The following is a 26145-nucleotide window of genomic DNA, read 5'->3' as shown; positions in this document are numbered from 1 at the left end:
CAAAACCACGGGCAAGTAACAGGGCCTCTTGGCCGAGACAGAGAGGTGATTTGATATTAAATATTAGTAAGAAAGGGAAAAGGGAATTCAACGAGAGAACCGAGTCTCTAGCACATGGAGGTGAGGTTACACAAGGAACGGGGAGCTGCAGCTTTAGAACCGTTTTAGTGAGAAAACTGCCGAACACAGCTCGCCTTTCATTACGGAGATGAACCCAACTTCGGCAGATCGGGGCCGTGAAGCGATCCAAAGCACGGGAGGCTTGACCTTCCCTGTTTTATCCAGTTGGCTGTGCATTCTAGGAAAGTGTGTCCTCAGTCGTGACCTCACAAGACTGGAAACCGAGGCCAGCCTGCGGTCTGCCCCCTGCAAGGCGTGGCCCTGCCGCCGACCCCGTCCGTCCTCGTGTTGGAGGAGAGCGTGGGCTGGGAGGGCCGCCACGTCCCCGGGCTGGTCCGTCCGTCCGTCTTCACACAGTCCTTTCCCGCGCAGCCGGGCGGGCTCTCGGACGGAGGCCTCCTTGGTCCTAGAAGCGCCTCCCTCGGTGCTACGGGCCTGGACCCCCAGGACCCCTGTGCGGCGGGCTGTGGCCTGGCTCCCCGCTGACCGCGGGTTGGCGCCCCGTGCGTGTGTGGTTCTCGGGTCCCCAAGGCTTCCCCGGCCCACCCCTCGCCAACAGAACCCCAAGTGGAAGAAGCGGGACACCAGCACGCACCGCGCGAGGACTCGGCTCGGCCCAGCTCAGGGTCGCCGAGGCCGGTCAGCGCGCTGGGCTTCGGGCTGGGAGCGGCCCTGTGCGAGGCCGGCTCAGCTCACTCTTCGCGCCAGTGCTGGTCGCACGCGGCGCTTGGGGACATCTGGGAACATTCTGGGCGGAACAGCTAGGGTCTGTCCACGTTCGCGTGTGGTTGATGCCGCAGCGAACGCAGGGGCGGCACCCCGAGCCCACCGTGAAGGAGAAGGGAGACCGCACCTCCTCGCCGCGGCCAGGAGCCCGCTGGAAGCCGCCCTCACGGGAAGGCCTGACAGACACGGGGCTGCGGAGGCCACGGCCAAGGCGTGCGGAAGGTGTGGGCTCCCGCTCTCGGACGCACGACCGACGCCAGAAGCAGCAGGCCGGGGTGGCGCAGGGCGGGGGGCAGCCGGGCCCTGGGAGGTGCGCGGTTGGTGTCCTGCGCGCAGGAGCCACACGAGGCTGGGGCAGGCCTGACCTGGGGGTGACGCATGGAGGGGCCGCCCTGCCCTGGCTGGAAGGGGGGTAGGGCCCGGGGCGGCTGCTCAGGTGGCCTGCCCGGCGCTGGCCTGCGCGCTCGGCGCCTGCGGTCTCCTGCTCTCTTCCAGACCACCCTGCACCCGAGTCCTAAGGAGCCGATGCCGGAGGCTCAGAGACGGTCTGCGACTTGCTCTCGGTCACACAGGCCCCGGCGTGGGGTCTGCACACGGCAGGCGGACTCTGAGCCGCGCTCTCAATCCCTGGCCACACTCCCTCGCAGACTGCAGCACCCCCGTACCAAGAGACACATGAAATTGCGGAGAAATCGTGAGGAAGCGAAAGCAAACACAGAGCAGTGACGTTAACTCCTTCAGTGTTTCTTGGAGGTAGGTGGGCTTGTGAGGTTTTGTCTCTTTTTTTAATCTGGGAATGACTGTTTCTCCATCATTTTTGCTGGACACAGGACGTTTGGCTGACAGTCTTTCTTCCAGCGTCTGCATCGGTCACCCTCCGGCTTCGGGGGAGAGGCAGCGGCTGCCTTACCCAGGAGCCCCGGGTGAGACGGTCTGTCTTGCGGCTTTCGGACGGTCCTCGACTCTCACCAGCTCAAGCACGAAGTGCCTGGGGCCGACTCCCTGTGTGGTCCGTCCCTCCCTGGCATGCGCTGGGCTGTCCCGTCCTTTGGGCCCTGCGCCGCCTCCCTCCGGGGCGCTGTCACGTGAGCGTGGCCGTGTCTGGTCCTGACATCGCACTGACCCGCCTCCAGGGTGTTCTTTCTTCTGGCAGCTCAGGTCTGTCGCACGCCTTCGGGAGATCTTGTATTTCACTCATCACGAACTCAACTGCTGGTTCATCCTTTCCACCGTTTCTCCTACGGACGCGCTCTATTCTTCTCACTCGCCTCGACTCTTCACTTCTCTGAATGTGTGGCAACAGCAGACTCGAGGTCTTCGCGCACGTGTGTCCAGCCTCTGGGTCTTCTCAGGGACACGTCCCGCGGCGAAGCCCCTTCACGGCTGCTCTGCACGTCTTACGGCTTTTTGTTGAGAACTGGACACTGAAAATAACAGACGGCAACTGCGAGTCCTCGCCCCTTGATTGTGCTGTTTCTGGTTTAGCGACTTTCTCGGGCTCGTTCTCTGGGAGCTGCCTTCTTTGTCTCGTGCTCCCTCTGAAGCCTCCGCCCGGCCGGCGGTTCCAGCCAGCCAAGGGCTGGACGGGTTTCCTCGCACGCGGATGGCCAGTCATCAGCACCCAGCCTGCTCTGCCCTGCAAGCCAGCCTCAACGGGCACCTGGTTTCCCAGACTTCCCTTCAAGTCCTTTTGGTCAGCCTCCTTGGCCCCGGCTGGTCTCACTGCCCAAGCAGCTGCCATGTTGCACAGGATTCTCCTGTTGCACGGTTCCCTGGTGATGTGGCCTCTGGCGGAGCTCTGCAACCATTCTGCACGCTCTCCTGCTCAGCTGCTGTCACTGCTGTCAGAGTCGCAAGGCTACCGAGTGACTTCCCCGGTATATTTTCTCTTTCCTAATCTCCACACCCAACGTGGGGCTCGAAATCACAACCCCCAGATCAGGAGTCGCACACTCTACCAACTGAGCGAGGCAGGTGCCCCCCGTTATGTTTTCTAATAGCTAGTAACGGTATATGAGACACAGAGATTTGTACGTTTTTATAACTGGCCCCTTGTTAAACACTTGTTAGTAAGTTTTCAGATTACTTTCTTAGTTTTTTTTTTTTTTTTTTTAAGATTTGAGGAGCGAGCGAGCACACACACAAGCAGGGGGAGGGGCTGAGGGAGGGGAAGCAGGCCTCCGCTGAGCAGAGCCCAATGCAGGACTTGATCCCAGGAGCCCAGGACCATGACCCAAGTCAAAGGCGGACGTTTCACCGATGGAGCCCCCCAGGCGCCCCACTTTCTTTAGGTTTTACAGGTAGACAATCTCACATCTTGAAACCGACGTCTCCCATACAAAACTTACCGTTTTTCTTTTCATATCGTATTGCCCAGGGTTTCCAGAATAACACCAAAAAAGGGCAGACTTCCTGGCTCCTTTCCCACATCTGCGCTCCACGTTTCTTAATTACACGGTCGGCTTTTCGTTGCAATGGCATTCGTTATGCTCATTAGTACCTTTCTCTTTTAGAGAACGGTGGATAGGTGCCTTTCCTCCGACAGAAACTTGAGACAAGTTAACGCTGGGGTCTGTCCAGCTGGAGACTAACTCAGTCAGCACCAACCTGCTCACCGCGTGCCCAGAGCAGTGCAGAGCCTGCGGAATGAGATCTGAACAGTTGTGTGGTCTCTACCCTCGGGAGCTTCCAGCGTAGCTGGGAGGCGATGGGGAGAGAACTGGTCTGGGGCGGCTGAGGAAGTGCACTGAGGAAGTGGAGAAGCGAGGGGCAGTGGGGGTAGCCAGTCCAGTGTCGGCCGAAGAGCAGGTTGGGGCACTGGGTTGGGCAGGAGGGGTGGGGAAGTTTCCGGAACGGATGAGTGGCACCGTAGAAGGAAATTCGCTTGGAAGGGTCTCCCAGCTTAGTGTGCTCTCGGTTTCTCTTCTAGGAGCACGCACAGCAGGAGAGTTACAGGTGTTTTCCAAGACCCCTTTGGCTGTTTCAGAGAAGACAGGGGCAGGAGGCCAAGGCACCAACAGGGAGCTGACAGGCAGCGGCTTGGCCTCGAGACAACAGCGCAGTAGATGTATTCCAGGGTAGAACTAAGGGACCTGTGACTGCACGGGAGGGGCAAGGCAGACGGAAGCAGACGGACCGCCTAGGTCTCCATCTCAAGTTCCTCGGCAGACGGGCAGAGGCACCGTGAGGCCTCTCGGTGTGGAGGGCTAACAAAGGGGCGCTGGATCACCGGGCCTTGGCCCAGCAGCAGTCTGCACTGCACATACAAACTGGGAAACTATGGCGAGTCACTGGTATCGAGCAGAAGGCAGGGTAAATATTAAGACAGGCACTGGCCCTAAAACCCGTGCCTGTCCACATTCTCAGTCTGTGGTAAAAGTGCCTGATGAGTGGCCGGCAACACGGAAGGGCCGGGTGTCAGCGGCCACGGGCACTGGCAGGGCCCGGCCTAGTGCTTCCCCACCTGGTCCAGCCAGCCTCCGTGTCATCACTTCGCAAGGGCTCTGAGAAGACCCTCAAAGACTATTTTTCCTACTTGTGACTGTCCTTCGTAAGAGCTGTTTTTAAAACCCTAGTCTAAGGCAGGCAGAGGAGAGTCAAATTAAGATGGGAACAAAATGGGCGCCTGGGGGGCTCCGTGGGTTTAAAGCCGTTGCCTTCGGCTCAGGTCATGATCTCAGGGTCCTGGGATCGAGTCCCGTGTCGGGTTCTCTGTTCAGCAGGGAGCCTGCTTCCCCCCCCCCCCCTCTGCCTGCCTCTCTGCCTATTTGTGATCCCTCTGTCTCTGGCAAATAAATAAAATCTTAAAAAAAGAAAAAAGAAAACAAAAGATGGGAACAAGAGAGGGGTGCCTGGCCGGCCTGGCTGGTGGCGCCTCTGACTCTCGATCTCAGCGTTGTGGGGTTGAGCCCCACCTTGGTCGTGAAGATGGAACAGGAGGCCTACTATTGGTGACCTCATGTTCTTTTGGAAATTAAAGAATTCAAACACAGAACGTATAAATAATGTACTGTACCTACTTTTTAAAATATTTGATCCCACACTGAAAACTTCAAAAGACAAAAGAAAAATCACAAGTTAGGTAACATAAAAGTTTATTGAATAAATACATGCATTGTCATGTAAAATTAGTTGATCAAAAGGACATTCTATAATAATAATTAAAAAACCCCCTCTGTTTCCCACTCGCAGCGGGCAGCGACCAGAGTGTAAATACACACACGCTGGTCGCACGGTTCCTGAAGGGCTGACCTCCTGCTGAAGCGTGTCAGCGACACGAACTCTCCTAGGGCCGAATGTCCTTTGCGGTGCGTACAGCTGTGATCTGAAACCTGAAAACACCACTGCCACACTCCCATACTTTAAGGCACAGGATAAGCAACCCACATGTACAAACTAACAGAATTCAAATCCGTTTAATTTTCCTCCCATTGGCTTGGCTCAATATAGAAAAGTTAACGTTCCCTTTTCCTGGATGAATTGATTATTAAGAACCAGGGATGAACATTTCGAGGACTCCAGTGTTCTCCACTCCAGGATCCTGGAGTGCCGAGTCTGGCCTCCACGGTCATTCTCGCCCCTCCCCACAGGACAGAAGAGCTTCTCGGTAAATGCTCACGTTGCCACAGGACGGAATCACCTCGGGAAGCGTTTTATGTCTTTAGAATAGTCCCTTTCCTTTCAAGCAGAACAGAACAGTTTGCTGCCAGAGGCCTCGGAACCTGCAGAAGGGTGTCCAGGCTCCCTGGCCCCCGGGTCACAAGCCTGTGTCATGCTGCTAACTGGCTTTCCACCTTTCATTGTATTTACTTTGTCTCCTTTGTTAAATAAAATAAATCCATAAGGTGAATATGTACCAAACAGGTGAGCACATGACTGCAAAACCCCAGTGTTTAGGGTGTTGGTAAAAAGCATTGGTATGAAGCATTTCAGTGAGCAGTTCTCTTTTACAGATCATGCCAGAAGCCCTTCAACAGACTGAATGAAGAAAACAAATCTAATACCATGGGCAGGCAACCAGATTTAGTAAGTAGTTCCCTGCCTGCACCACGCTACTAAATCACCACAGCTAATTTGTGTGCTCCTGGATGGTGTGTGCACTGAAACATTAATAAACTCCCTCCCGTACATGAACATTGGACACGGCTGACAGTGAGGTTTCACTAACTAGGAAACGGTGAGGTTATGCAATCTTTATGATGACGTGAAAAGTGTCGTGAACTACAGACTCCATTATGAACAAACCCATGGTTCCATGCGTCAGTTAAAACCAACGTGAAATCGCCGGGAGGCAGGAGTGTGCAGAAGTCACACCAGCACCCACCACAGGCACTTTGGTATTTTGGTCACACGAGCAGTCCGTGAGTCCACGAGCTCTCCAGGTCCGGTCACCAAGTTCCACTCCCTCGGTCTCCAAGTACACGACTCCAGAATGTTTTCATGGCGAAGGAAGTCCTTTGCATCAGACGCTTCTCAGAGACGCGCTCAGCCAACGACACGACTGCAGAGCCTCGGGCATGTGAACATGCTATACTAACCCAAAAGGAAACAAATAACCCAAACAAAAGCTGTATAACAATATCCCAGTACTGAGGTCAGTCATGGCATAAAGTGAGGAGACTCAGGAAATGGTTATTTGCAATCACCAGCCGCGAAGCCGGAGTCCTCGGCCCAGCAGCCGGCGGCCTCACGCAGGGAATCCGATGGACGATGTGGCACCGATGGCCGGATGGATGAGCTGTCGGTTTTCAAACCGACTTCCCGCCTACTTAAGACCCACCCCACACACTTCATGGTGACCACGTGAGCCTGTCTTCACAGGCTGGGAAAACACTGAAAACTTGTGTTCTATTTTAGGAAGTGGAACTGTGTATCTGTGTACTACTTCATGAATAACTTGTATCAAGTAATTAAAAATAAACTTAAGACATTTCATTTTACGTAAGAAATTTCAAACTAGCGCCCCATGATTCATGGATCATGGCAACCTCTTCGTATTCTGCGTTGCTCAGCTACACTTTTCCTTATATGCACTCAACTCTCAACGATACATCTTTAAGAAACTGGTAGTATTTTGAATACTTTCATCATTCATGATGGGCAGTATACTAATATCTAAACTTTCAGCCTTTTTAATAAGAAACACCATAAAACTGGTCACTGAGAACTTTACCCTGCGAAGACAAAGTGATTATCTGTCATAAGAATTTAATACATTTTAGAAGAAAAAAAATATATTTCATTAATCCATCTTCTTCGGAATTCAAACCAGCATGTAGAGATTATAAAAAATAGTCTATTTACACGGCATAGTGTACCCCAGTGTGTACAAAACAAGGCAACAGTAAAGCACATACATACATCTGGTTCCTGGCACAGAAAACGGACAAACCTCTTTATGTGACACAGTAACTAACTGCTACCCTATTACACACTACTGTAACGGGTGAAATACTAGAGAAAATTAAACATATAAAAGCTAATGATAATATTGGCCAAATATGCCTACAATGTCAACATGGTTTATAAAACTATGAAGATTTATATAACTAAATACAGTGAAATTATAAAACCAGTATTGGTACAGGAGCGGGAGGGTGCGCTCTGAGCACACAGCGTGGGTGGGGACACCGGGGCGGGCTCCTCGCGCCAGATGGACTACGTCACCACGTGTGGTCTCGTGCCATCTTCTGTGAGGTCGTACCTAGGGGTCACAGGGAGAGGACAGACCTGAGGTCAGCTGGGGACAGCGCTCTGAAGGAAACACACAGGCTCATCTGTGGTGGGACACTCACCACTGGGTCCAACCCCTGGCTAGTTCTTCGGACGCCAGACCGACCAACACCTGTGGGCGGGACGACACTGGTCACAGTGGGAGGAGCAGCCCCTGCGCACAAGCCCCCAAATCCTCCCAGCCTGCCCCTGCCTCAGCACCGAACCCTCTCTCTGTTAGCTTGAGGTTTTCCCGGTCGGTGTTCTGGGCGCTAGGACCCCTGTGAATGATACGGCGGGTCACATCCAAGAGCTCCACCCTGTACCCAGCAGTCTCAAAGTTCTGCTAAGACTCAGTGCTGATGAGTCACAGAAATCCGGCGCATGTGCCACTAACAGCAGCACGGCCGGTACAGATCACCGTCACCGGGAGCTCTAACCGAAAACTCCCTCTTCCCTAACCTGACCTCTGTATTTAATATTAAAGAACATATAATCTTATGCAGGAGTTACATGTGAATTTAGACAAAGACTAGAATAAATTCAGAAAATAAAGCCACTAATCTGTTAGATGAGTAATATGCTAACTATATGAGTACGTACAAATAACCTTCAGGGCGTACTCAGGTTTTAAACAGCACGGTCTTTCACAGTCTACTATTTTATAAAGAAGCATAATTACAAAGGAAGTTTACCCTTTTCTACTTATTTAAGTATGGTCTAAAAACATGCATTCTGGGTAAGAGTTTAATGTTCATAAAATACAGGAACTGACCAAGGCTATTCCCGCGCTTACTTTGCCAAGAAGCCCTTTGTCTTTGGACAGGAAACCGCCGCTGTTCTTCACCGCCACGTCCAGTGTTCTCCTCCGCACTTCTGGTAGCGAGACACTGAAATCAAAGCTGACGTGGAGAAGAGAGGACCTTCCTTAAATTTCCCCAGTAACTTTACGGTATTTTATTATAACTAAAAAATGACATTTCTGCTGATGAGACAGTTCCAAATGTTATGTTGATTTTTATTTACACAATTGAGCTCTGTTCAGTGTTTGGATCTGGCATTTCCTAAAAACTCAAAAACAAATTTTTCCCATTATTTTCCAAACATATGTGGGGACTATTGCAGCGTTAAGTAGGGGAAAGGCCCTCGTGCCTGTGGCCCCCTCATGTGAGGGAGGGATGCTGTGTTTGTAATAGTTACAGCAACGTGGTGGGGAGGCGGGGCGCACTGGGGATGTTTACAGGACACATCGGGGGTCCTCACAAGTTCATCATCCAGGCCTAAAGACTACAGAGCACGAACTACCACCGCTGGGTGAGCGAACTCAGTGACACGCACATGGAAGGGAACAGATCTGCAGTGCACTGTTTAATGGCTGAAGTCAGGTGCCACGAACTAAAATGCTTCCAGGGCACCAAGTCTTCAAAGCTGGCTGGCGCCTGGCTGTTGTGAGGCAGGGTCTCTGGTAAAGCAGAAGACAGAGAGCCTGAGGCCCTGCAGGGCCGTGGTTGGAATGCAGCTGGCTTTTGCATGGGGCAGGAGCAGCCAGAAACCCAGGCTTGCAGGTAGAGAATCCTTACATGCTTCGAGGTAAGTGAGAGCACGGTCAAAACATGCCCGCACCAGGATCTGGCGCACCTGCCCGTTTACGACCGTGGTTAAACAGAGTTGTTGGCGTGAAGCTACGGCCAGTGCCTTTAAAGATAAATGTAAACAGAAGTGACAGATACTTTGACACCATCTGACTTTATTTCCCAAAACGCTGGTGGATTTTTGGCTACAGAGCTGTAACGTGTGACACCCAGTCTGCACAGACTGAGGTTTACGTAAAGGTGGCCTGAGGACCCTAGAGGCCCCCCTCCCCAGACCCTCTCTGGAGATGAGCACATCAGACTGACAGCAGAAGCAGTACGACATTTATTAAGACAAACCTTTAAAGAGATCTGCAAAAATGTTAAACAATAATGACATTTATTTATATACATTTTTTTTTATTGCTTTGGAAACTAGTTGTTTTTCAGAAAACATTTTACGATGTTATAGGTTTACTATTGTTTTTTAAAATAAAATTTAAAATCAAGCATTGGGTCTTGTAGGTAAGTGATGAACTACTCAATTCTACTCCTGAAACTGTAATTACACTATATGTTCACTAATTAGAATTTAAATAAAAATGTGAAGGAAAAAGTTTTTAATTCTCAGTTTTTATTTATAACTTAAAAACCAAAAGATACAACCCCACAAAATAAAGTTCTTAAGGTCCTCAATCATGAGTCTCTCTTCCACAGTGTCCACAACTTGGACTTCCTAGGTATGGTGCTTCTAGATGAAGTTCAACATGTTTATTTATGCAATATGTCTGGCAAGTCTGTGGGCGCTAATGTGGAGTTCTTCACAGACACTTTGCTACACGGTGTTGGTCTGAATGCACCAGTCATTCAAAGGTATTGATCAAGCCTTCCGTATCTGAGGCATCAAGAGGCTGTGCCCCACCCCACCCCGAGGAAGCGTCATACCTCTGGTCAAACACGGGGTTCAGTGTTTTCTTTGACACGTGTGTTTTTCTCCTTCCTGATCTCCTCTTGTCTGGCAACAAATACATGCGGACATAGGGGTCAGAGCCATCTTCAGAGAAGGCAATGAGATTTCTTACGACACAAACCAGAGAACACTAGATATTAGAATCCGGGAAAGTGACAGTAAGCGTCATGCTCAAGTTCACAGTTCTGATTTCCCATTCACTCAAACACTGAGAAGCACGACGGAACAAAGTGCACTTCTGTCTTCACCCTGTGCTCACTCGCTGGCGGAGGCGACTTCTGCCTCCATCTCCTGAGCCCAGTATTTGGGGGACATTCTGGTACCCTGCTCTACTTTAAAGTACTTTAACGTACTTACGACGCGTGTCTTCTCCCACGGAGGGAGAAGCCTTCCTTCCGGCTGGGGGCAGCAGCCCTTGGCAGACCCCAGCGAGGCCATCCCCTCCTCGGGGCCGGCTCAGCGGCTCACTCCTCTCCACCCTTCGCTCACCAGAACCTGTCACCTCCTCTGTGCGGCCCTTGCTGCTCTGCTCTTAGGACAAGTGGCCTAAGAGCAGACACAGTCCAGCACTTCATTACATGCAACCACTTCAAATTATTTGCTTACTGATCAACTTGAAGATCTAGCCGGGGATTATTTGGGAGACGGTAATTCTCTCACCGCGAGAGTACATAAGGTGCTCAACAAACAGGCGCAAACGGAACCCTACACTTACAGTTTTTCTAAATGTCACTAATTTCAACTTCCTATGTTTCTAGAAGTCTTTCGCAAGATCCAAATATTTATGTCATACATTTATATCGTAAATGTATGACAAGTTACCTAAAAAGGAAATAATTAGTTGGCTGCACACTGTCATCACTAATCAAATTATAAAATTATAGCAACACTGGCATCTCATGTGACACTTACTACATTAGTGTACTGTACGATACACTGTTTCTGATTGGGGGTCGGGGGGAAGGCACACCTGTACCCTCAGGTGCCAGTGTGAACTGGTATGCCACAGAAACAGTCCTGAGAGACGACTGGCAATGCCATCATGAGCCCATAAACTTTTCTGGATCTTTCGAATTGATATAAACTTACTCCTGGAAATTTAACCCCAAAGAGACATTTGAAAAAAATATATTTTTGTTACCATGTTACATGTAATACTAAATATCCAGGATGACAACTGAAGAGTCTATTACAAAGCAGCCCAAATGGCTTTGAATAGAAGATATTCACCTACGAAATAGCGACGAGACCAAAGCAAGGACATAACATTGAATACTAGGGTTAGGGTACAATCTTGTGACCTTGGTGAGGCCAGAACTCAGTGCTCTGCTCCCCATGTAACGGCTGCCCGGGGGCCCAGCTCACCTGCAGGAGTGCACGACCACCACAAGTTTGTTCCTCTGGGAGCTGTGCCGGATGGTCAGCTGGATCTGCCCCAGAGGCGACTGGCCCAGGGTCGTCCCACTGGGGAAGCAAAGCAGAAGGTTAACGCTCTCCTCAGAACTGAAGGCCGTCCGACCCTGGCACGGGAAGGAACCACACTGCCCGTGGACGGAACAAAGTCTGAACTTTGGACTCTCAACCAACCAGATGAACTCACAATTCAAGTAAGGGTTCCACGTAACTTAGCTTGTTCAGTTAGGATGCATGGTAAAAATGAGACTCTGAGGTTGTGTGACTCCCCAAACGACAGACGCTTGCTCAAGGCCCCACACGCGTTGCGTGCTCCGTCCGGCAGACTCTCGGACAGAAGAGGACCCCTTGGCTTTCTCACTCAGGGCTAAGGCACAGACTCCCGAGACCGCGGACGGCGGCTCTGGTGCGACGCACCCAAGACCGTGCCGGCTACTCCCCAGACTTGGTTCCTGAGAGAAGGTGCTTTCTTATTTAAAATTCTAGTGTTGCTTTTAAAGCAAGAGAGGAATGGACTGTTTTTTTTTTCCACAACAGGGGAAGTGCGAAAGGACGGAGAGAAGTGTGCTGTGGGCGTCACAGACCTGCGTCCCTCCTCTCCCCGCAGGAGCACTCACTTCAGCTCTGCCTCCCTTCCTACTCCTCAACGCACCCCTGAGAACCACACACAGGAAGAACGGCCTCAAAGGGCAAGTTTATTCCTTCCGCTGAGAGGAAAAGGCTAAGGTCTGAAGCTTGTGATAACTGGAAGCTGTATGCCTCCTCTCAAGAACGCAGGGGCACATTTATGAATCCAAACACTAGACAATAACAGCCAGGGGTCAGAACGCTAAGCACACAGGACCTGTTGTTATAGCACAGACACAGTCGCCGTGCTTAGAGCTCACATCAGCTCTAGATCCCGTCTTCCTGGTCTGAGGACAGGCACACCACAACTTCAGACCTTTTCTATTCATGGAACCTGCTACCCACTGCTTCCCGATCCTTAAATGAGCCAAATATTAGCTCCAAGAAAACAGGAGGCTTATTTTCAAAGTCAAGGACTCAGTGAGCCAAAGGCCAAAGCCACCTCGAGTTCTTCTAACTAACTGAAGATGATGTTCCCTCCGCAGCAGGAAAGAACAAAGGAGGTGTCTAATTACTTCTCCAGCTGCCGAAGTCTCTGACGAAGCTCCTGGGTGGCGATGGGTAGTGATATGTCTGAGGCTATGCTTGGGGTGGGCTCCTTAACGGAGACATGGCTGGGGGAGCAGGTGGCACCGGTCTGGAGGCTGGAAGAGCTCCTGCCCAGGTCTCGCGGCCCCTGGGGGCTGGCCTCCACAGGCTGGGTTCTCTCTTCCATGCCAGGCTTACTGCTGCTCCCCATGACTGGAGTGCACGGGGCTGTGCTGCTGTCACCAGAGCCTGGTGATGCAGACTTCTGAGATCTCAAAGATATCTTCCTCCCTTCTTTAGCAACAGAGGGTCGCTTTACTTGAGCTGAGTGTTGGTGGTCTGGAGACCTTTCTTGCTTTTCGAGGTGGAGTACCTAGAAGTGAAAATAAACATAAAATTAAAGTCAGTGACACTAGGGCCGCCTGGGTGGCTCAGACATTGAGTATCTGCCTTCGGCTCGGGTCACTATATCAGGGTCATGGGACAGAGCCCCGCATCAGGCTCCCTGCTCAGCGGGAAGCCTGCTTCTCTGTCTCCCACTCCCCCTGCTTGTGTTCCCTCTCTCGCTGTGTCTCTCTTCCTGTCAAGTAAATAAATAAAAAAATACAATCTTAAAAAAAAAAGTCAGTGACACTAGAACAGCCTGATACCTGAATGACTTCAGATACAGTCATTTGCAAACGTTTCTTTAAAAGCTGGCACAAAACCTTCTGAGCAGTCTGGTCTATATGTTCACTCACTCTACTATTAGAGTAATGCCATGTGACAGCTTAGAAAAAGTCAAGTCTGACAAATCAGAGTATCACTTCTGTGCCGTCAGTGTCACTTCTGGGTGTTTCTCTTCAGCCTCTTCCATCTGCACACATTCCCACACAGTTGCGGGTGACCTCACTGCTGGGTGAACACGGGCTGCGTGCCCCCAAGAAGGGATGGACGGCAAGGAGACCCTGCCCAGCGGCCACTACACACAGCAGCGTTGATGCGGGGTAGGCCTCACGCTGCTCAGCTCGTGCGAGGACGTGGACCCTGTGCTTTGCTGGCGTTCGTCCGTAGCGGCCGGGTGTGCAGCACTCTGCTGAGCAGAGCCTGTGCTCACAGCCCCGCACCTGGGGTCACTGGGATGACGCCGCCTTCCCTGCCTCTGTTACAAAGCTGCAGCAAACATCTTTCTGTTCAAGGTCTCTCTGCATTCTGCCTTCTTGCTGAAAGTCAGATTTGCAGGGAAAGCGTTCTTGGTTCAAGGGGCTCTATCGTTCATGGCCGGGAGACACCGCAGGCCTTCCTGCAGAAACTATGCCGGTCCCCAGAGTCGGGACCAAGTGCAAAGAGCCCATGTATGCTGCATCCTCCACTAAGTTTGCTCTAATTTTTTTAAAAAGTGGGTTCTTTTTAATTTGCATTTTAAAAATTAGTGAGTTATAGCATTTTTCATGTTTGCCAACTTCATTAATTTTGAACATTTCCTTAGGCACTCCTAAGGATCACTATCTATTTTAGACACAAACTTTTTTGTTTGTAATGTCTACCACCTTGTAGAATTTTATTAATTTTTCCCTCTTGAATGACTTTTGAAAATTTAACTTGGCCTGCTTCAAGCAATCAAAAACACCAACTTGGGCAGATGTCTGAGTCCAAGCCTCAATTCTCTCTCCCTTGGGCATCTGGAAACGGTCAGCAGTAGTCTCTGCTCCGCACATGAGTGCCCCAGGCCCTCTGCCCTACTCTGGAGCAGGGCCCATGAACGTGAGCACTGCTGCTCGCCACCCCGTGCACTCTCCCACGTGCTGCCGAAGACTACAGTACCCTGAGGGCGATCTTCATCTTCAGAGTGCTGTTGGGCCCTGAATTACTGAGCTGGAAGCGCTGGTTCATGGTCATGTCGTCACTGGTGAGCAGCTGACTGAGAGGGATCTTCAGATGCCCCAGAGAACACTGATGCTGTTCATCTTTGACCTGAGGGACACATGACAGAACACACTCAGCTGGGAAGGTAAAGACCAGAAAGCATAGAAGTGTCCCAAATCCAGTCTTTAAAAAACACTTCTGCCATCTCTAAGGTAGGGCTCTCGTAAATGACTCACACAATGGATGCGCTCAGAATGCTGTGATGAGTGAGGTTACATTGTGCCCAAGCCCCATGTGCAGGTCACCTCCTCATCACAGTTACAACGAGCACAGATGGAGCACTGTGTTTCAAGAATCCGTAAGAACCGTGAGTTAAGAGGCAGCAGTCTAGGGGCGCCTGGGTGGCTCAGTGGGTTAAGCCGCTGCCTTCGGCTCAGGTCATGATCTCAGGGTCCTGGGATCGAGTCCCGCATCGGGCTCTCTGCTCAGCGGGGAGCCTGCTTCCTCCTCTCTCTCTGCCTGCCTCTCCATCTACTTGTGATTTCTCTGTCAAATAAATAAGTAAAATTTTTTAAAAAACAAACAAACAAAAAAAACATATAAAAAAAAAAGAGGCAGCAGTCTACACAAATCCGAAGATTAGGAAGAAATGTCTTAAATTCTGTGAAAACAGTGATAACACACATTCATGGTGATATGTCTTATCAAGTTTCTACTGGTGATACCTGTTTACAGAGAAAAACATTTCTAAGTGTCTTTTATTTTTTATTTATTTATTTTTTTCTAAAGATTTATTTATTTATTTATTTGAGAGACAGAGAGAGAGAGAAAGAGAGAGAGAGATATCACAAGTAGGCAGAGAGGCAGGCAGAGAGAGAGGGAAGCAGGCTCCCTGCTGAGCAGAGAGCCCGATGCGGGACTCGATTCCAGGACTCTGAGATCATGACCTGAGCCGAAGGCAGCGGCTTAACCCACTGAGCCACCCAGGCGCCCCAAGTGTCTTTTATTTTTTAAAAAGATTTTATTTTACTGAGAAAAAGTACAAGTAGGGGGAGCAGGAGATGGAGAGGGAGAAGCAGGCTCCCCACTGAGCAGGAAGCCCGATGCGGGACTCGATCCCCGGACCCTGGGATCATGACCTGAGCCAAAGGCAAATACGTAACCGACGGAGCCACCCAAGTGCCCCTTCTAAGTGCCTTTTAAACACTTCCTATTTAAAATCTACCTGGTTGTTCTGAAAATTTGTGGTATACACTTTAAGGGCAAGGCAATTTCTGTCTCCTGAGTAAGAGCCTTTAGCATTACTTCTGTAACCGGTGTTATTCCTGTTAGAGTGTTGTAATACAAAATAGCTTTGTTTTTTAAATATATTCTTTTTTTAAAGTGGGCCCCATGCTCAAAGTGGGGCCTGAACTCATGATCCTGAGATCAAGATCTCCATGCTCTACCTACTGAACCATCCAGGCGTCCCAGTAATACAGAACAGTTTAACCAAACAGAGTAAGAACTCTGGAGATTTCATGGGCTATATGAAAGTAAGTAGTCAAAGATGCTAACTAAACGTGAACATTTAAAAGCCTGATTGCTTATTTCTTTTTAAATTGTAACCATAAAAGCATTTTTAAAAAGATTTTATTTGTTTGAGAGAGAGTGGGTGTGCACATTCACAAGCAGGGGGAGGGATAGAGGAACAAGCAGACCCCCTAGCTGAGCAGGGAGCCTGCCATGGGGCTCCATCCTAGGACCCTGAGATCGTGACCTGAGCTGAAGGCAAGACACTTAACCAACTGAGCCACCAGGTGTCCCTTAAATAAATAAAATTAAAAAAAAAATTAAAGATCCTTTAAGTACAGATTATTTGAAAAATAGTACAATTTATGAAGAAAAAATCAGCTAGACAAATACAAAATAAACAATTAGCTAAGCATACACATTTTGTATGAAACAGAAAGCAGAAATATAAAAGAGCAAACACAGAAAAGCAGACCAGGCTGGGCATGACTGACAGTCCAGGAGCTGGGCTAACCCACTGCAAGACGTCCCCTCTCAGACCTCATGACCTCCAGGGGCTGAGGAACAAAGAGTTCTACAAGCCAAACAGAAAATGGAGACCCTTAAACTTCTCAAAGACTGAATGTTGGGAAATAGGACCTAACCAAAAAAAGAGAGGGAGCCAGGATTCTTTAGACTGGCATGTTTAGCACGTCAGCAATGGGAATGTGACACGAGCTGTGTGATCCACTTGGCACTTCCCTGGCGGCTAAGCTAGTATGAGCAAAGGACAGAACGCGCGACCACCGAGAGGAACAGGTGTGCGCTCAGGAGCTCGGACACTCCCAAGTATCTACTTCCATACATTACGTATATTCAAACACGCGGAGGACTGGTACTTCTGGCCATGACAGCGCAGCCAGACCTAAACTTAGTGTCCCATGTTAGCTTAAGAACCAGACAAAACGTGCGGGATGATGGGTTCTGGGCTGCACAACATGGAACACTGGACACAGCAGTGCCCTGAGAACATGGACACTAAGTGATGTGAGCCTGACAACGACACCCCGCCTAGACAGTGTCCAGGTCCTGACTCCGGCCCGAGGACGCCAGAGAGATGTGAGTCGTTGCCCGGAAGGAGGAGGGGTGAAGAAATCAGGGAGCACGAGGTTCCAAGAGAGCTAGAGGCCTCTGAAGATCCCTCATCTTCAGCCAATCAGCACATGAGCGAGCAAACTACCCGAGGCCAGGAAAGATGCCCCAGGAGGCGCAGGGCAATTCCCAGAGCACAGAGGGCTGCAGACAGTATCCACTCCAAACAGAGATGAGAAATCCCAATACCAGGGCATCCAATTAGCAAGGCCACATGATCCCAAGATTAAAAGGCTGTTGGGCCTGCCTAACAAAACTAAATCAAACCTTGACAGGCTCAGTGTCCAAGTTACTTACTTGCAAATGAGAACAAAGTTCCAAAATACTTAAGGAACACAAAACCTCAGCACTCAAGAATGTAAAATTCACAACGAAAATGACCAGGCAACCGAAGCAGCAGGAATATATGAGCCATAATGAAGGAAAATAACTCACAGAAGCAGACGCCGCAATTATACAGATGACAGAATGAGTGACAAGGCATCAAAAACTCTCACACTAAACATGAGAATGTACAAGAAAGACATGGAAGAAAAAAAGATCCAAATGTTTTGTAAATGGAAAATCTAAGATGGAAAGTATGTCTGAGATGGAAACAAACAGGATGGGACTGACAACACCAGAGACACCCGGGCAGGGAAAAATGTGAAGATCTGGTCAAAAATTTTCTAAACTTTAACAGCAGCAGACTTTTCACATAGAAACAGTGCAAGATGCTCCTTGAAGAAGATAAAACTGATAAACCTCTTGCCAAACTGATCCCGGAAAAGAGAGGGAACAAGAAAATTACCAGTATCAGGAGCAAGAAAGGGAACATCTTTCTAGCATACTAAAAGGACATTAAAGGGATATTCTGAATAATGTTGTGCCAAGAAATTCAACAATTTAGATGAAACGGATGAATTCCTTGAAAGGCATAAATATAAAAAATCATCAAGAAAAAAGAGACAACCTAGATAGATTTGTATCTATAATGGAAATTAGTTTGTATTCAAGCTCCTTCTTACAAAACTACAGGTCAATATGGATTCACTGGTGGAATTCTCCAAGCATGTAAGGAAAAAACCCAATTCTACATAAACTCTTCTAGAAAAATGCCAGGAAAGAACACTCCCCAACACATTCTATGAGGACAGCATTATCCTGATACAAAAACTAGTGTCATAAGAACACAAACTTATAGATTAGTATTCTTCAGGACTAAGGTACAAAAATTCGTCACAAAAGTTTAGAAAGTTGAACTGAATACATAAAAAGGATACTGCATCACGACCACGTGGCTTTTATCCCCAAATAAAGGTTTGCAAGGTTTAACATCTGAAAATCAACAATGTATTTTACCACATTTACAAACAGAAAAGAAAAAACCATATGGCCATCTCAATAGCTGTCAAAAAGCCTCTGAGAAAATTCAATATCCATTCATGAAAAAACGCTGAGCAAACTAGTGAGCAGCTGGAGAAGGAAACTTCTGAAAAAGTATCAGACTTAACAGTGAAACCTCGAGCCTCTCTCCCCACAAGATCGGGAAGGAGACAGAGATGTCTACTCAGTCCAGAAGTGGGAGGGCCACGGCAGGGTAACAAGGCAAGAAAAGGAAGTAAAAGGCACCCAGACTGTAAACACAGAAGTAGAAGTGACATCATTAACAGAAAATGTGACTGCCATATAGAAGGCAATCCTAAAAGAGCCATAAACGGCGAAGAGTAACCAAGTACAATAATGTATCAACATACAAAAGTCAGTCGCATTTCTAGATACTAGAAACAAGCATCCAAAGTTGAAAATTGAAAAAAAATTACATATCAAAAAGTGTGACGTTTTAAGTCTGACAAAAATATACCGATTACGATGGGTCCATAAACTGTACTCTTCAAATCCGTGCAGTGATTTGTACGTTGGTTGCATTTCTATAATTCTACTAAAAAATGAAATAAAATACCTCGACTTCGAGGTCCTGGCGCTTGGGATTGTGAATGAAGAAGGTGAAGTTTTCCTCCCACACAGGTTCATTGGTTTTGTACCGAATCTGAAAGAAATCACCAAATATCAGCTCTGTGATACTTTCTGTGGAAAAGGGCTGCCGAGACTGTGGGTTCATTCATTTACTGTGTTTGGAAGCTCAGGATGACTTTAATTAAATTCCAAGGCACTTATTTGCTGAGCATGTGCTATTATGTATTAATTGTGAAAAATGTTCAAAGACAGAGATCGTCCAAAGCTTTTAGAGTGGGTCGGGGAAGTTAACTGTTAGGGAATCCCAACTGTGTGCCCATCCCAAAGACAAGACCTCGTCTGCTCTGTTCTACCTCTTCTTCTATATAACGCTGGTAACTCAGGAAGCTTCTGAAACTGTGAACATTTTATTTTATTATTTAAGATTTTATTTGCTGTAAACATTTTAAAAGCGAACAATGGCCTATAGCTTTAAATAATTCCTGACATACTTTTCTTACATTAAGAAAGTGTAGAAAGTGGAAGACATTATAGCAACAGCACTGCCCTTGATTCTATTTTTTTTAAAGATTTTTTATTTTATTTATTTGTCATAGAGAAGCGAGAGCAAGCACAGGCAGGCAGAATGGCAGGCAGAGGCAGAGGGAGAAGCAGGCTCCCCGCCAAGCAAGGAGCCCAATGTGGGACTCGATCCCAGGACGCTGGGATCATGACCTGAGCCGAAGGCAGCGGCTTAACCAACTGAGCCACCCAGGCGTCCCTGCCCTTGATTCTTGAATAGAATTGTGTTTGTTGAATTTTAAGGACTGTTGGTTATCTTTCAAACAAAATATTTACAGAGCATTCAAAGAAAACTTAGAACTTTATCCCACGTCATTCATCCATGAAATCAAGCAAAGGCTACTATAATTTTTTAATGCCATTTTAGGAAACAAACAATATATTTGTTACCCAATAAAGAAGTATGGTTATCTATGAGTTGACTGATTTGAGAAAACAAGAGAAAGATATGGAAATCAACGATCTCATGCCTACACCATTAGCCAGCTGCCAGTTCTCATCTTAGAGCAGCAACAGTGAAATCACAGGAAACTAGTCAGAATCTTACCTTGCTCTCCTGGGCCTTGTGTCCAACTGACATCTGGACAAGAGGGTTTGGATTGCTGTTTATTTTCTTCCCTGACTATCCAAAAACAAAAAACAGACAAAATAAGCAAGCATACGTCTTGAAATGGGGCTTACTAAAAATGAGATTATTGGCTCATATCAATAGTCATTTCTACTTATTTCTGATACTTCAGTTACAAGGAATATCTGGGAAAAATTTAATCGGAAAATAATTGCTGAGCATATCCCAAAGCAAAATTTTATCTACCATGAGATAAATTAAGAAAATTCCTGTTTGCTTATGATTTTTAAATGCTAAGGTCTTTTATTTTTAAAGCAAGTTACTTTGGAAAAATGGAATCTTCCAAAAATCTTTAACACTAATTCCAGCTCTTAAAACTTATCTTACTGGTATAAGAAGATGAGTAAGTGCAGCCAATGGAAACAAAAACACAAAGAAGGCAAAGGTAGGAGTGTACAATTCAGAAAACAGCCCCCTGGCTGAAATAATAAAAATACTACAAAGTATCAGAGTCTTCTCATTTTTAACTTAGTATCTTCTGTGCAAACATGTAGCTATCAGATAACAAATCTTGCTTACCAGCTCCTAAGTAATTCTGACTGGAAGAACAAACATCAATCTAGAATTGCATTAAATTAAGCAGATATAAATGTGAGAAAAATTCAGGAGTAATAAAAAAAATGGTAAGCATACTTTAGCAGACAGGTGATAGAACATAGTAAAACACAACATATATGGGACATGAGGTTTATTTATAACTTAGCCCCACAAGAAGATGCAGTTAAATATATGTTAGTGGGAATTAATTAGAAGGTCACAAAAGTGTTTTTTAGTTGAACAATTTCAGAGTCAATCCTCAACACCGTAGCAATGACAGAAACAGGCATCAAATTTATGATTATCGGAATAAAATGTTACTAGCTCAAACATACTGTGATAATTTATTTTCTGGTTCATCTTTTTGATGAGAATAAATTCTGCAAAATGAAATAAATATTGTTAAAAAAAATATCCAAGGCTATAGACTACTGTGGCAGAGAATACTAACTTTTCCCCGAAATCCTTCCTTTCACTCTGGAAGCCTGGAGTTCCAGCTGAGCGCAAGTCCTCTGTACGTACGTGAAAATTCTATTTCTGAACTTCCAATGCAGTTGGGTGTGGCTGGGTAATAGTCTGGCCTTCAAGGAAGGGCGTCCCCCCTTCACAGTGCCACGCAGTGCCACGGGCCAAGATTCCGTTACATTTCAGGGAAATAAAGTTATCTTCAGCTCTAGCGGCTGCTGATACAGCAACTGCGTTGATACAGAAACTGCTTCTGGGCTTACTGCATCTTGGAAAAGTAGGCTTTCATTCCTAAAGTTACTGTATACCTTATCAGTTCTGAGACACACTTTTTTTTTTTTTTTAACTTTCTAACATCTCTTGGAAACAGAATGAAACTTACACTTGGTAACTTTATGTACCTGTTTGTAGGCAGGTCCCAATGGTAAGACAGCTGTTCTTTATTTAACTGATTTATTTTGCTTCCATTTTCCTTTTGTTGTGTGTGATATAATAAAAATCTGTATTTATCCTAAGCATAAAAATCCTTCCAATAAACACAAACACTATCAAGCCCTAATTGGAACTTTTTTCTTTCTTAGTACATAAAATAATGGTCTATTTTTAAATAAATGATGTTTGAGATTTCATGAAATTAAGATAAAATCACTAAGTCTTCTACCATGATGCAATATTCAAAACGCAGGAGCACAAGTCAGATATACAGGTATAATGAAAATAATGAGTTAAAAAATTTTTTTTAACATTTAGTTTTTTTATATTTTAAGTAGGCTGCATGCCCCGTGGGGCTCGAACTCAGGACCCTGTGATTAAGTCACATGCTCTACTGACTAAGCCAGCCAGGCACCCCCAGAATAGGAGTTTTTAAGTTAGACTATCTTGAATTAAATTTCAGCTGTTTGCAACTGATTACTGAGACCTACAAATTTCATCTATTTGAACCTTGGTTTTCATGTCTAAAAAATGGACACGATACCAAAAAGCCTTGTTGTTAGGTTTAAGTTAAATGTCATAATAATTAAATGTCATAATAATTAATCGCTACACTGAGCTCTTTTACACACATGATCTTATTAAGTCGATACTCCAAAAAAGATCCTGTCACGTCCAGTCTGTAAGTAACAGAGGACTGAACATCTCACTCTAGGTCACACTGGGGAGTGGGCCAGGCTGGGCCAGGTTGCAGTTCAAACCCAGACAGTCTGGCTTAGAGCCTTCACTCTAGCCATGATGTCTTGCTGGTCAGTGACCCTTAGATACCACAGAAACGGTGAGGAGAGACTGCTGATCTAGTTCCTTCCAGTGTTCTGGGAGTAGTTACTTCAACTTCTGTGCTAACTAGTACTGCAAGAGAGTAATTCCGTGCTAGGCCACACTTCACCTCAGGGGAGGTTAAGGGCTAAATTATTAGTCAGGAAGCAGACACGCTTTGTCCTCCTCGCTTGTTAAATTGAACTTATTTTCCTACATGAAGCGGATTAAAACCACTCCTGATTCCTTCGGATAGAGTTTTCTTAAAACAATTACATTTAATCCACCCCCCTCCCCCAAATATTTAAGCCTAAATGTTCAAAGAAATCAGAGGAAAAATAATAGAACACTGTAACTCATCGAAAAGCTCACAATTTAGCCAGAAAATACACATTCGTGTTGTTTTAGGGAGTGGAGCTTAGTTTTCAATATACCTCATTTGATGAAATTTAAAGCTTCTCGAAAGACCTGTCACCCAAACCCAGCAGCACCAGAAGCCATGAGGTCACCGACTCAGAAACGGCCCTAACTCAGCATATTGGAAGAGGTGATTTCCAAACGGAGAGTCACAGTGCACAAGGGAAGAATATGTAGAAATCACGAGTTTTTAAACAGATCTTCTATTTCACTGTGTTCACAAATTCAAGTCCAATTAAAATGCAGATGACTTAAAACCATCTTAGACACTGCTGCCAAAGGCCAACAGGACAGACGGCTTAATGTATCATGTTGGTACTTCATAAATTTTATCTTCAAAGTTAACATATTCTTCTAACTACTGATTCTTGGGTAACAAAAAAAGCTCTAACTAGACAACTAATTACTACATTAGTAGGGGGGCAATTTGTCAACAGACTCATGAGAGTTAAAAAGCATCATCTCTTTCAATATGTTTCAATTAACTTTTCAAAGGGAAGCTATTAGTTTACCTTTAAAGCTTTCTGAACTGCAGACTTCTTCAAGACATCAGGGTTAAATTCTAATGGGTTACTCTTTCAAGTCAGAAGAAAATGAATATACCAAGGGTTAATAAAACATGCAACGAGGAGTTTATGTAAGGTTAATGACCAAAAATGTATGAGAACAACAAAAAATCTTTAAATGAAAACCACCAACAAGAATGACACAAAAAACCAGGAAAACTCATTTTTAGCACATAGAATTCTTTATTTCCAAGATTCTACCTTAGAATAAGCCTTTATAAATACCCAAACACATTTCTTCTGTGATGACTACGATCCTGTACTGTTCTTGTTATACTCCCAGCCCTCTTGTCTTTGGGATTTGAAAGACCCAGGAGTGACACCTTAAGTATTCGCTATCTTTTACTTGAACGAACCCCCCCCTCAAATATCAACCATAAATACACTACAGGTATTTATACCCTAAACTACAAAGGAATAGGCTGTACATGCCCAAATCGCTCTCCGATCAAGATCACACACCAGCCAAGCAGACGCTACTTTACTTTCTTCTGGAATTCACCTTCTGTGCAAAACCAGAGCACGGGGGCCTTTTCCACGTTACTCCTACTCTCTCAAGCACCCCATGCAGAAGTGATCACATCATTTCAAGAGTCTGTCCTGGCTTTAAAGTTCTATTATTATGGGTTTTATGTCCTACTTTTATTGATTTAAAAAAAAAAATCATTACTTTCTTGCCTTCAAGAGGGCAAGACTGAGTTGTTTCACAAGCTCCTTCAAGGACTAACATTTAAGGGTAAAGATTTTATCATGCTAGTTGTAATTACCTTTATATGACAAACTTCTTTTTATTATGTTTTCATTAAACAGCAGATTCATAATGAACAAAGATGGGTAACTAGCTTCCCTGGCTCCTGTGGTCACGGCAGGGTGGACCACATGAGAAGATGAAAATGTCTGGCCAAAAGGAATCAGTGTTGCCTAAAGGTCAGATCATTGAGGCAGCCCGTGGAGCTTTACAAACACGGGACCCACCAGATCAGCCTCTAGTAGGAGCCTGGACAGCTGAGGCTGGGAACCACGGCCCTGAGGTGTGAGGCCTGATAATCTTCAGGTGTCGTAAGAAGCCTTCCTGAAGCTCACTTTGGATAGATGTGATCTAGGCTAAGTGCACATATTACTCTGACATGCATCAGTGAAAGCAACATGGAGAGAGAGGCTGCGGGGAGGGTCAGCGTGCCAGACAAGCACCGTGGGACGTGGGAAGCCGCCCGGGCTTGCAGGAGACACAGCCCAGGTCACGCGGTGTACCAGGAGGAGACGCAGGCCAGGTCACGCGGTGCACCAGGAGGAGCCCACCATGAGCCCCGGGTCTGTCCACCGTGACCGGAAGCAGTGACAGCTCCCTGTGCTTTTTTGAGACTTCTATTTCTCAGTAGTCTCCACACCCAGTGTGGGACTTTACCTCACAGTTCTGAGACCAGCACTCAAATGCACTCCCAACTAAGCGATGCCACCTGTACTTTTAAAAAGTGACATGGCACCAGCAGCATCAAACCCACTGCTCTTCACATTATATAGTTAGCATTTTTATCTATAAAGTAGATGACAGTGTGAACACTCAGCTCAGATACACTTCACGGAGAGATCTATGAACTTATAAACTTGAAGTGATAACGAATTCACTTTAAACTAAGATGGACTAGACAGCTGAGTTCAAATTCCAGCTCTGCTACGGACTAGCTGCGGTCTTGGGTCTCTAACCTCCGTCCTTCACAGTCTCGGTCTCCTTACCTGAAAAGTGGTCCTGACAGCCTGAGACCAAAATGAGGCACCCAGGTAGAGCCCTTGGAAGGTACTCAGCACATGGATGCTGTTGTGCAAGCCTTTCTAGTATGGGAGAGAGTCCTGCAATGCTAGGGTCTGCAGATGGCCTCACTGGTGGTCATGCACGCACAGGGTTGGAAATTCAGTGTTCTGAGTAGGCAGAAGCTAAGAGACTATGGTGACTGGCACTTATTAGAAATACCAGTGGTCTCAGACTTTGAGGAAAACTGAAAACACATTTAACTTCATACTGAAAACCAATGGGTTCAAAAAAGAAAACAGGCAATCAAATCTGTTCACATTTATTTCATAAAACATTTTGTTGATGCCTGTATTTGAATCATTAAGCAGTACTAGTATGTGATTTTGATAATGCGGGAAGAAAGCTGGTTTTGAAAACCCAGCAATGTCTTAGCTAAATATTACAAAGCAATTAAAAAATCCTGACATGAGGTCAGAAATATTTCCTTTAAAAAGCAGTCACAGAATGAGAAAAAGTAACTCAGGGAAGCTACTGTACACTAACAGGGTTTAAGCAGCAGAAGCACACTGCCGTCTACAGACAGCGGCTTACAGTACTGCCCACCACGACGAAATACTGCAAACAGAAGATCATTTTATGAAAAAGTGACAGAGAATGGTTGCTAATAGGCAACCGTTTTGACCTCATTTTGACTTTTAAAATGCCTTTAACAGGAACACCATGGTTACCCATAGAGACCACGGTTACCCTTTCCTAACTACGTGACTCTCAATAGCTCACCAAACCCTTCAGGGTCTTGATTTCCCTCAGCTATAAAATGGGACAAAATACGTATTTTTCAAGTTTTGCCCCACTCTTCT

General features: G+C 46.5%; 1 protein-coding gene across 3 annotated transcripts in view; it reads right to left on the bottom strand.

Moving 5' to 3' along the window:
- Positions 1 to 4923: 4923 nt before the first annotated feature.
- The window catches only part of ESYT2 (extended synaptotagmin 2), a 78736-nt gene continuing 57514 nt past the window's right edge, over positions 4924 to 26145 (bottom strand). For 2 of the 3 annotated variants that reach the window (XM_045086309.1, XM_045086310.1), the window contains 10 exons: positions 23482 to 23544; positions 20219 to 20293; positions 19097 to 19183; positions 14470 to 14619; positions 12654 to 13039; positions 11464 to 11562; positions 10074 to 10205; positions 8354 to 8459; positions 7641 to 7690; positions 4924 to 7549 (listed from right to left, as the gene is read on the bottom strand). In XM_045086309.1, the coding sequence (XP_044942244.1) occupies positions 7504 to 7549; positions 7641 to 7690; positions 8354 to 8459; positions 10074 to 10205; positions 11464 to 11562; positions 12654 to 13039; positions 14470 to 14619; positions 19097 to 19183; positions 20219 to 20293; positions 23482 to 23544 (1194 nt within the window). In that variant the 3' untranslated portion in view covers positions 4924 to 7503. The remainder of the gene's footprint in view (positions 7550 to 7640; positions 7691 to 8353; positions 8460 to 10073; positions 10206 to 11463; positions 11563 to 12653; positions 13040 to 14469; positions 14620 to 19096; positions 19184 to 20218; positions 20294 to 23481; positions 23545 to 26145) is intronic. The other variant, XM_045086311.1, reaches the window with a different exon arrangement.

Source organism: Mustela putorius, unplaced genomic scaffold (assembly GCF_011764305.1).
Source record: "Mustela putorius furo isolate JIRA1106 unplaced genomic scaffold, ASM1176430v1.1 tig00000929_pilon_pilon_pilon, whole genome shotgun sequence".
In the NCBI taxonomy this organism is placed as follows: Eukaryota; Metazoa; Chordata; class Mammalia; order Carnivora; family Mustelidae; genus Mustela; species Mustela putorius.
The sequence above is the reverse complement of the archived record's forward strand: the minus strand, read 5'-3'. Positions and strand labels throughout refer to the sequence as shown.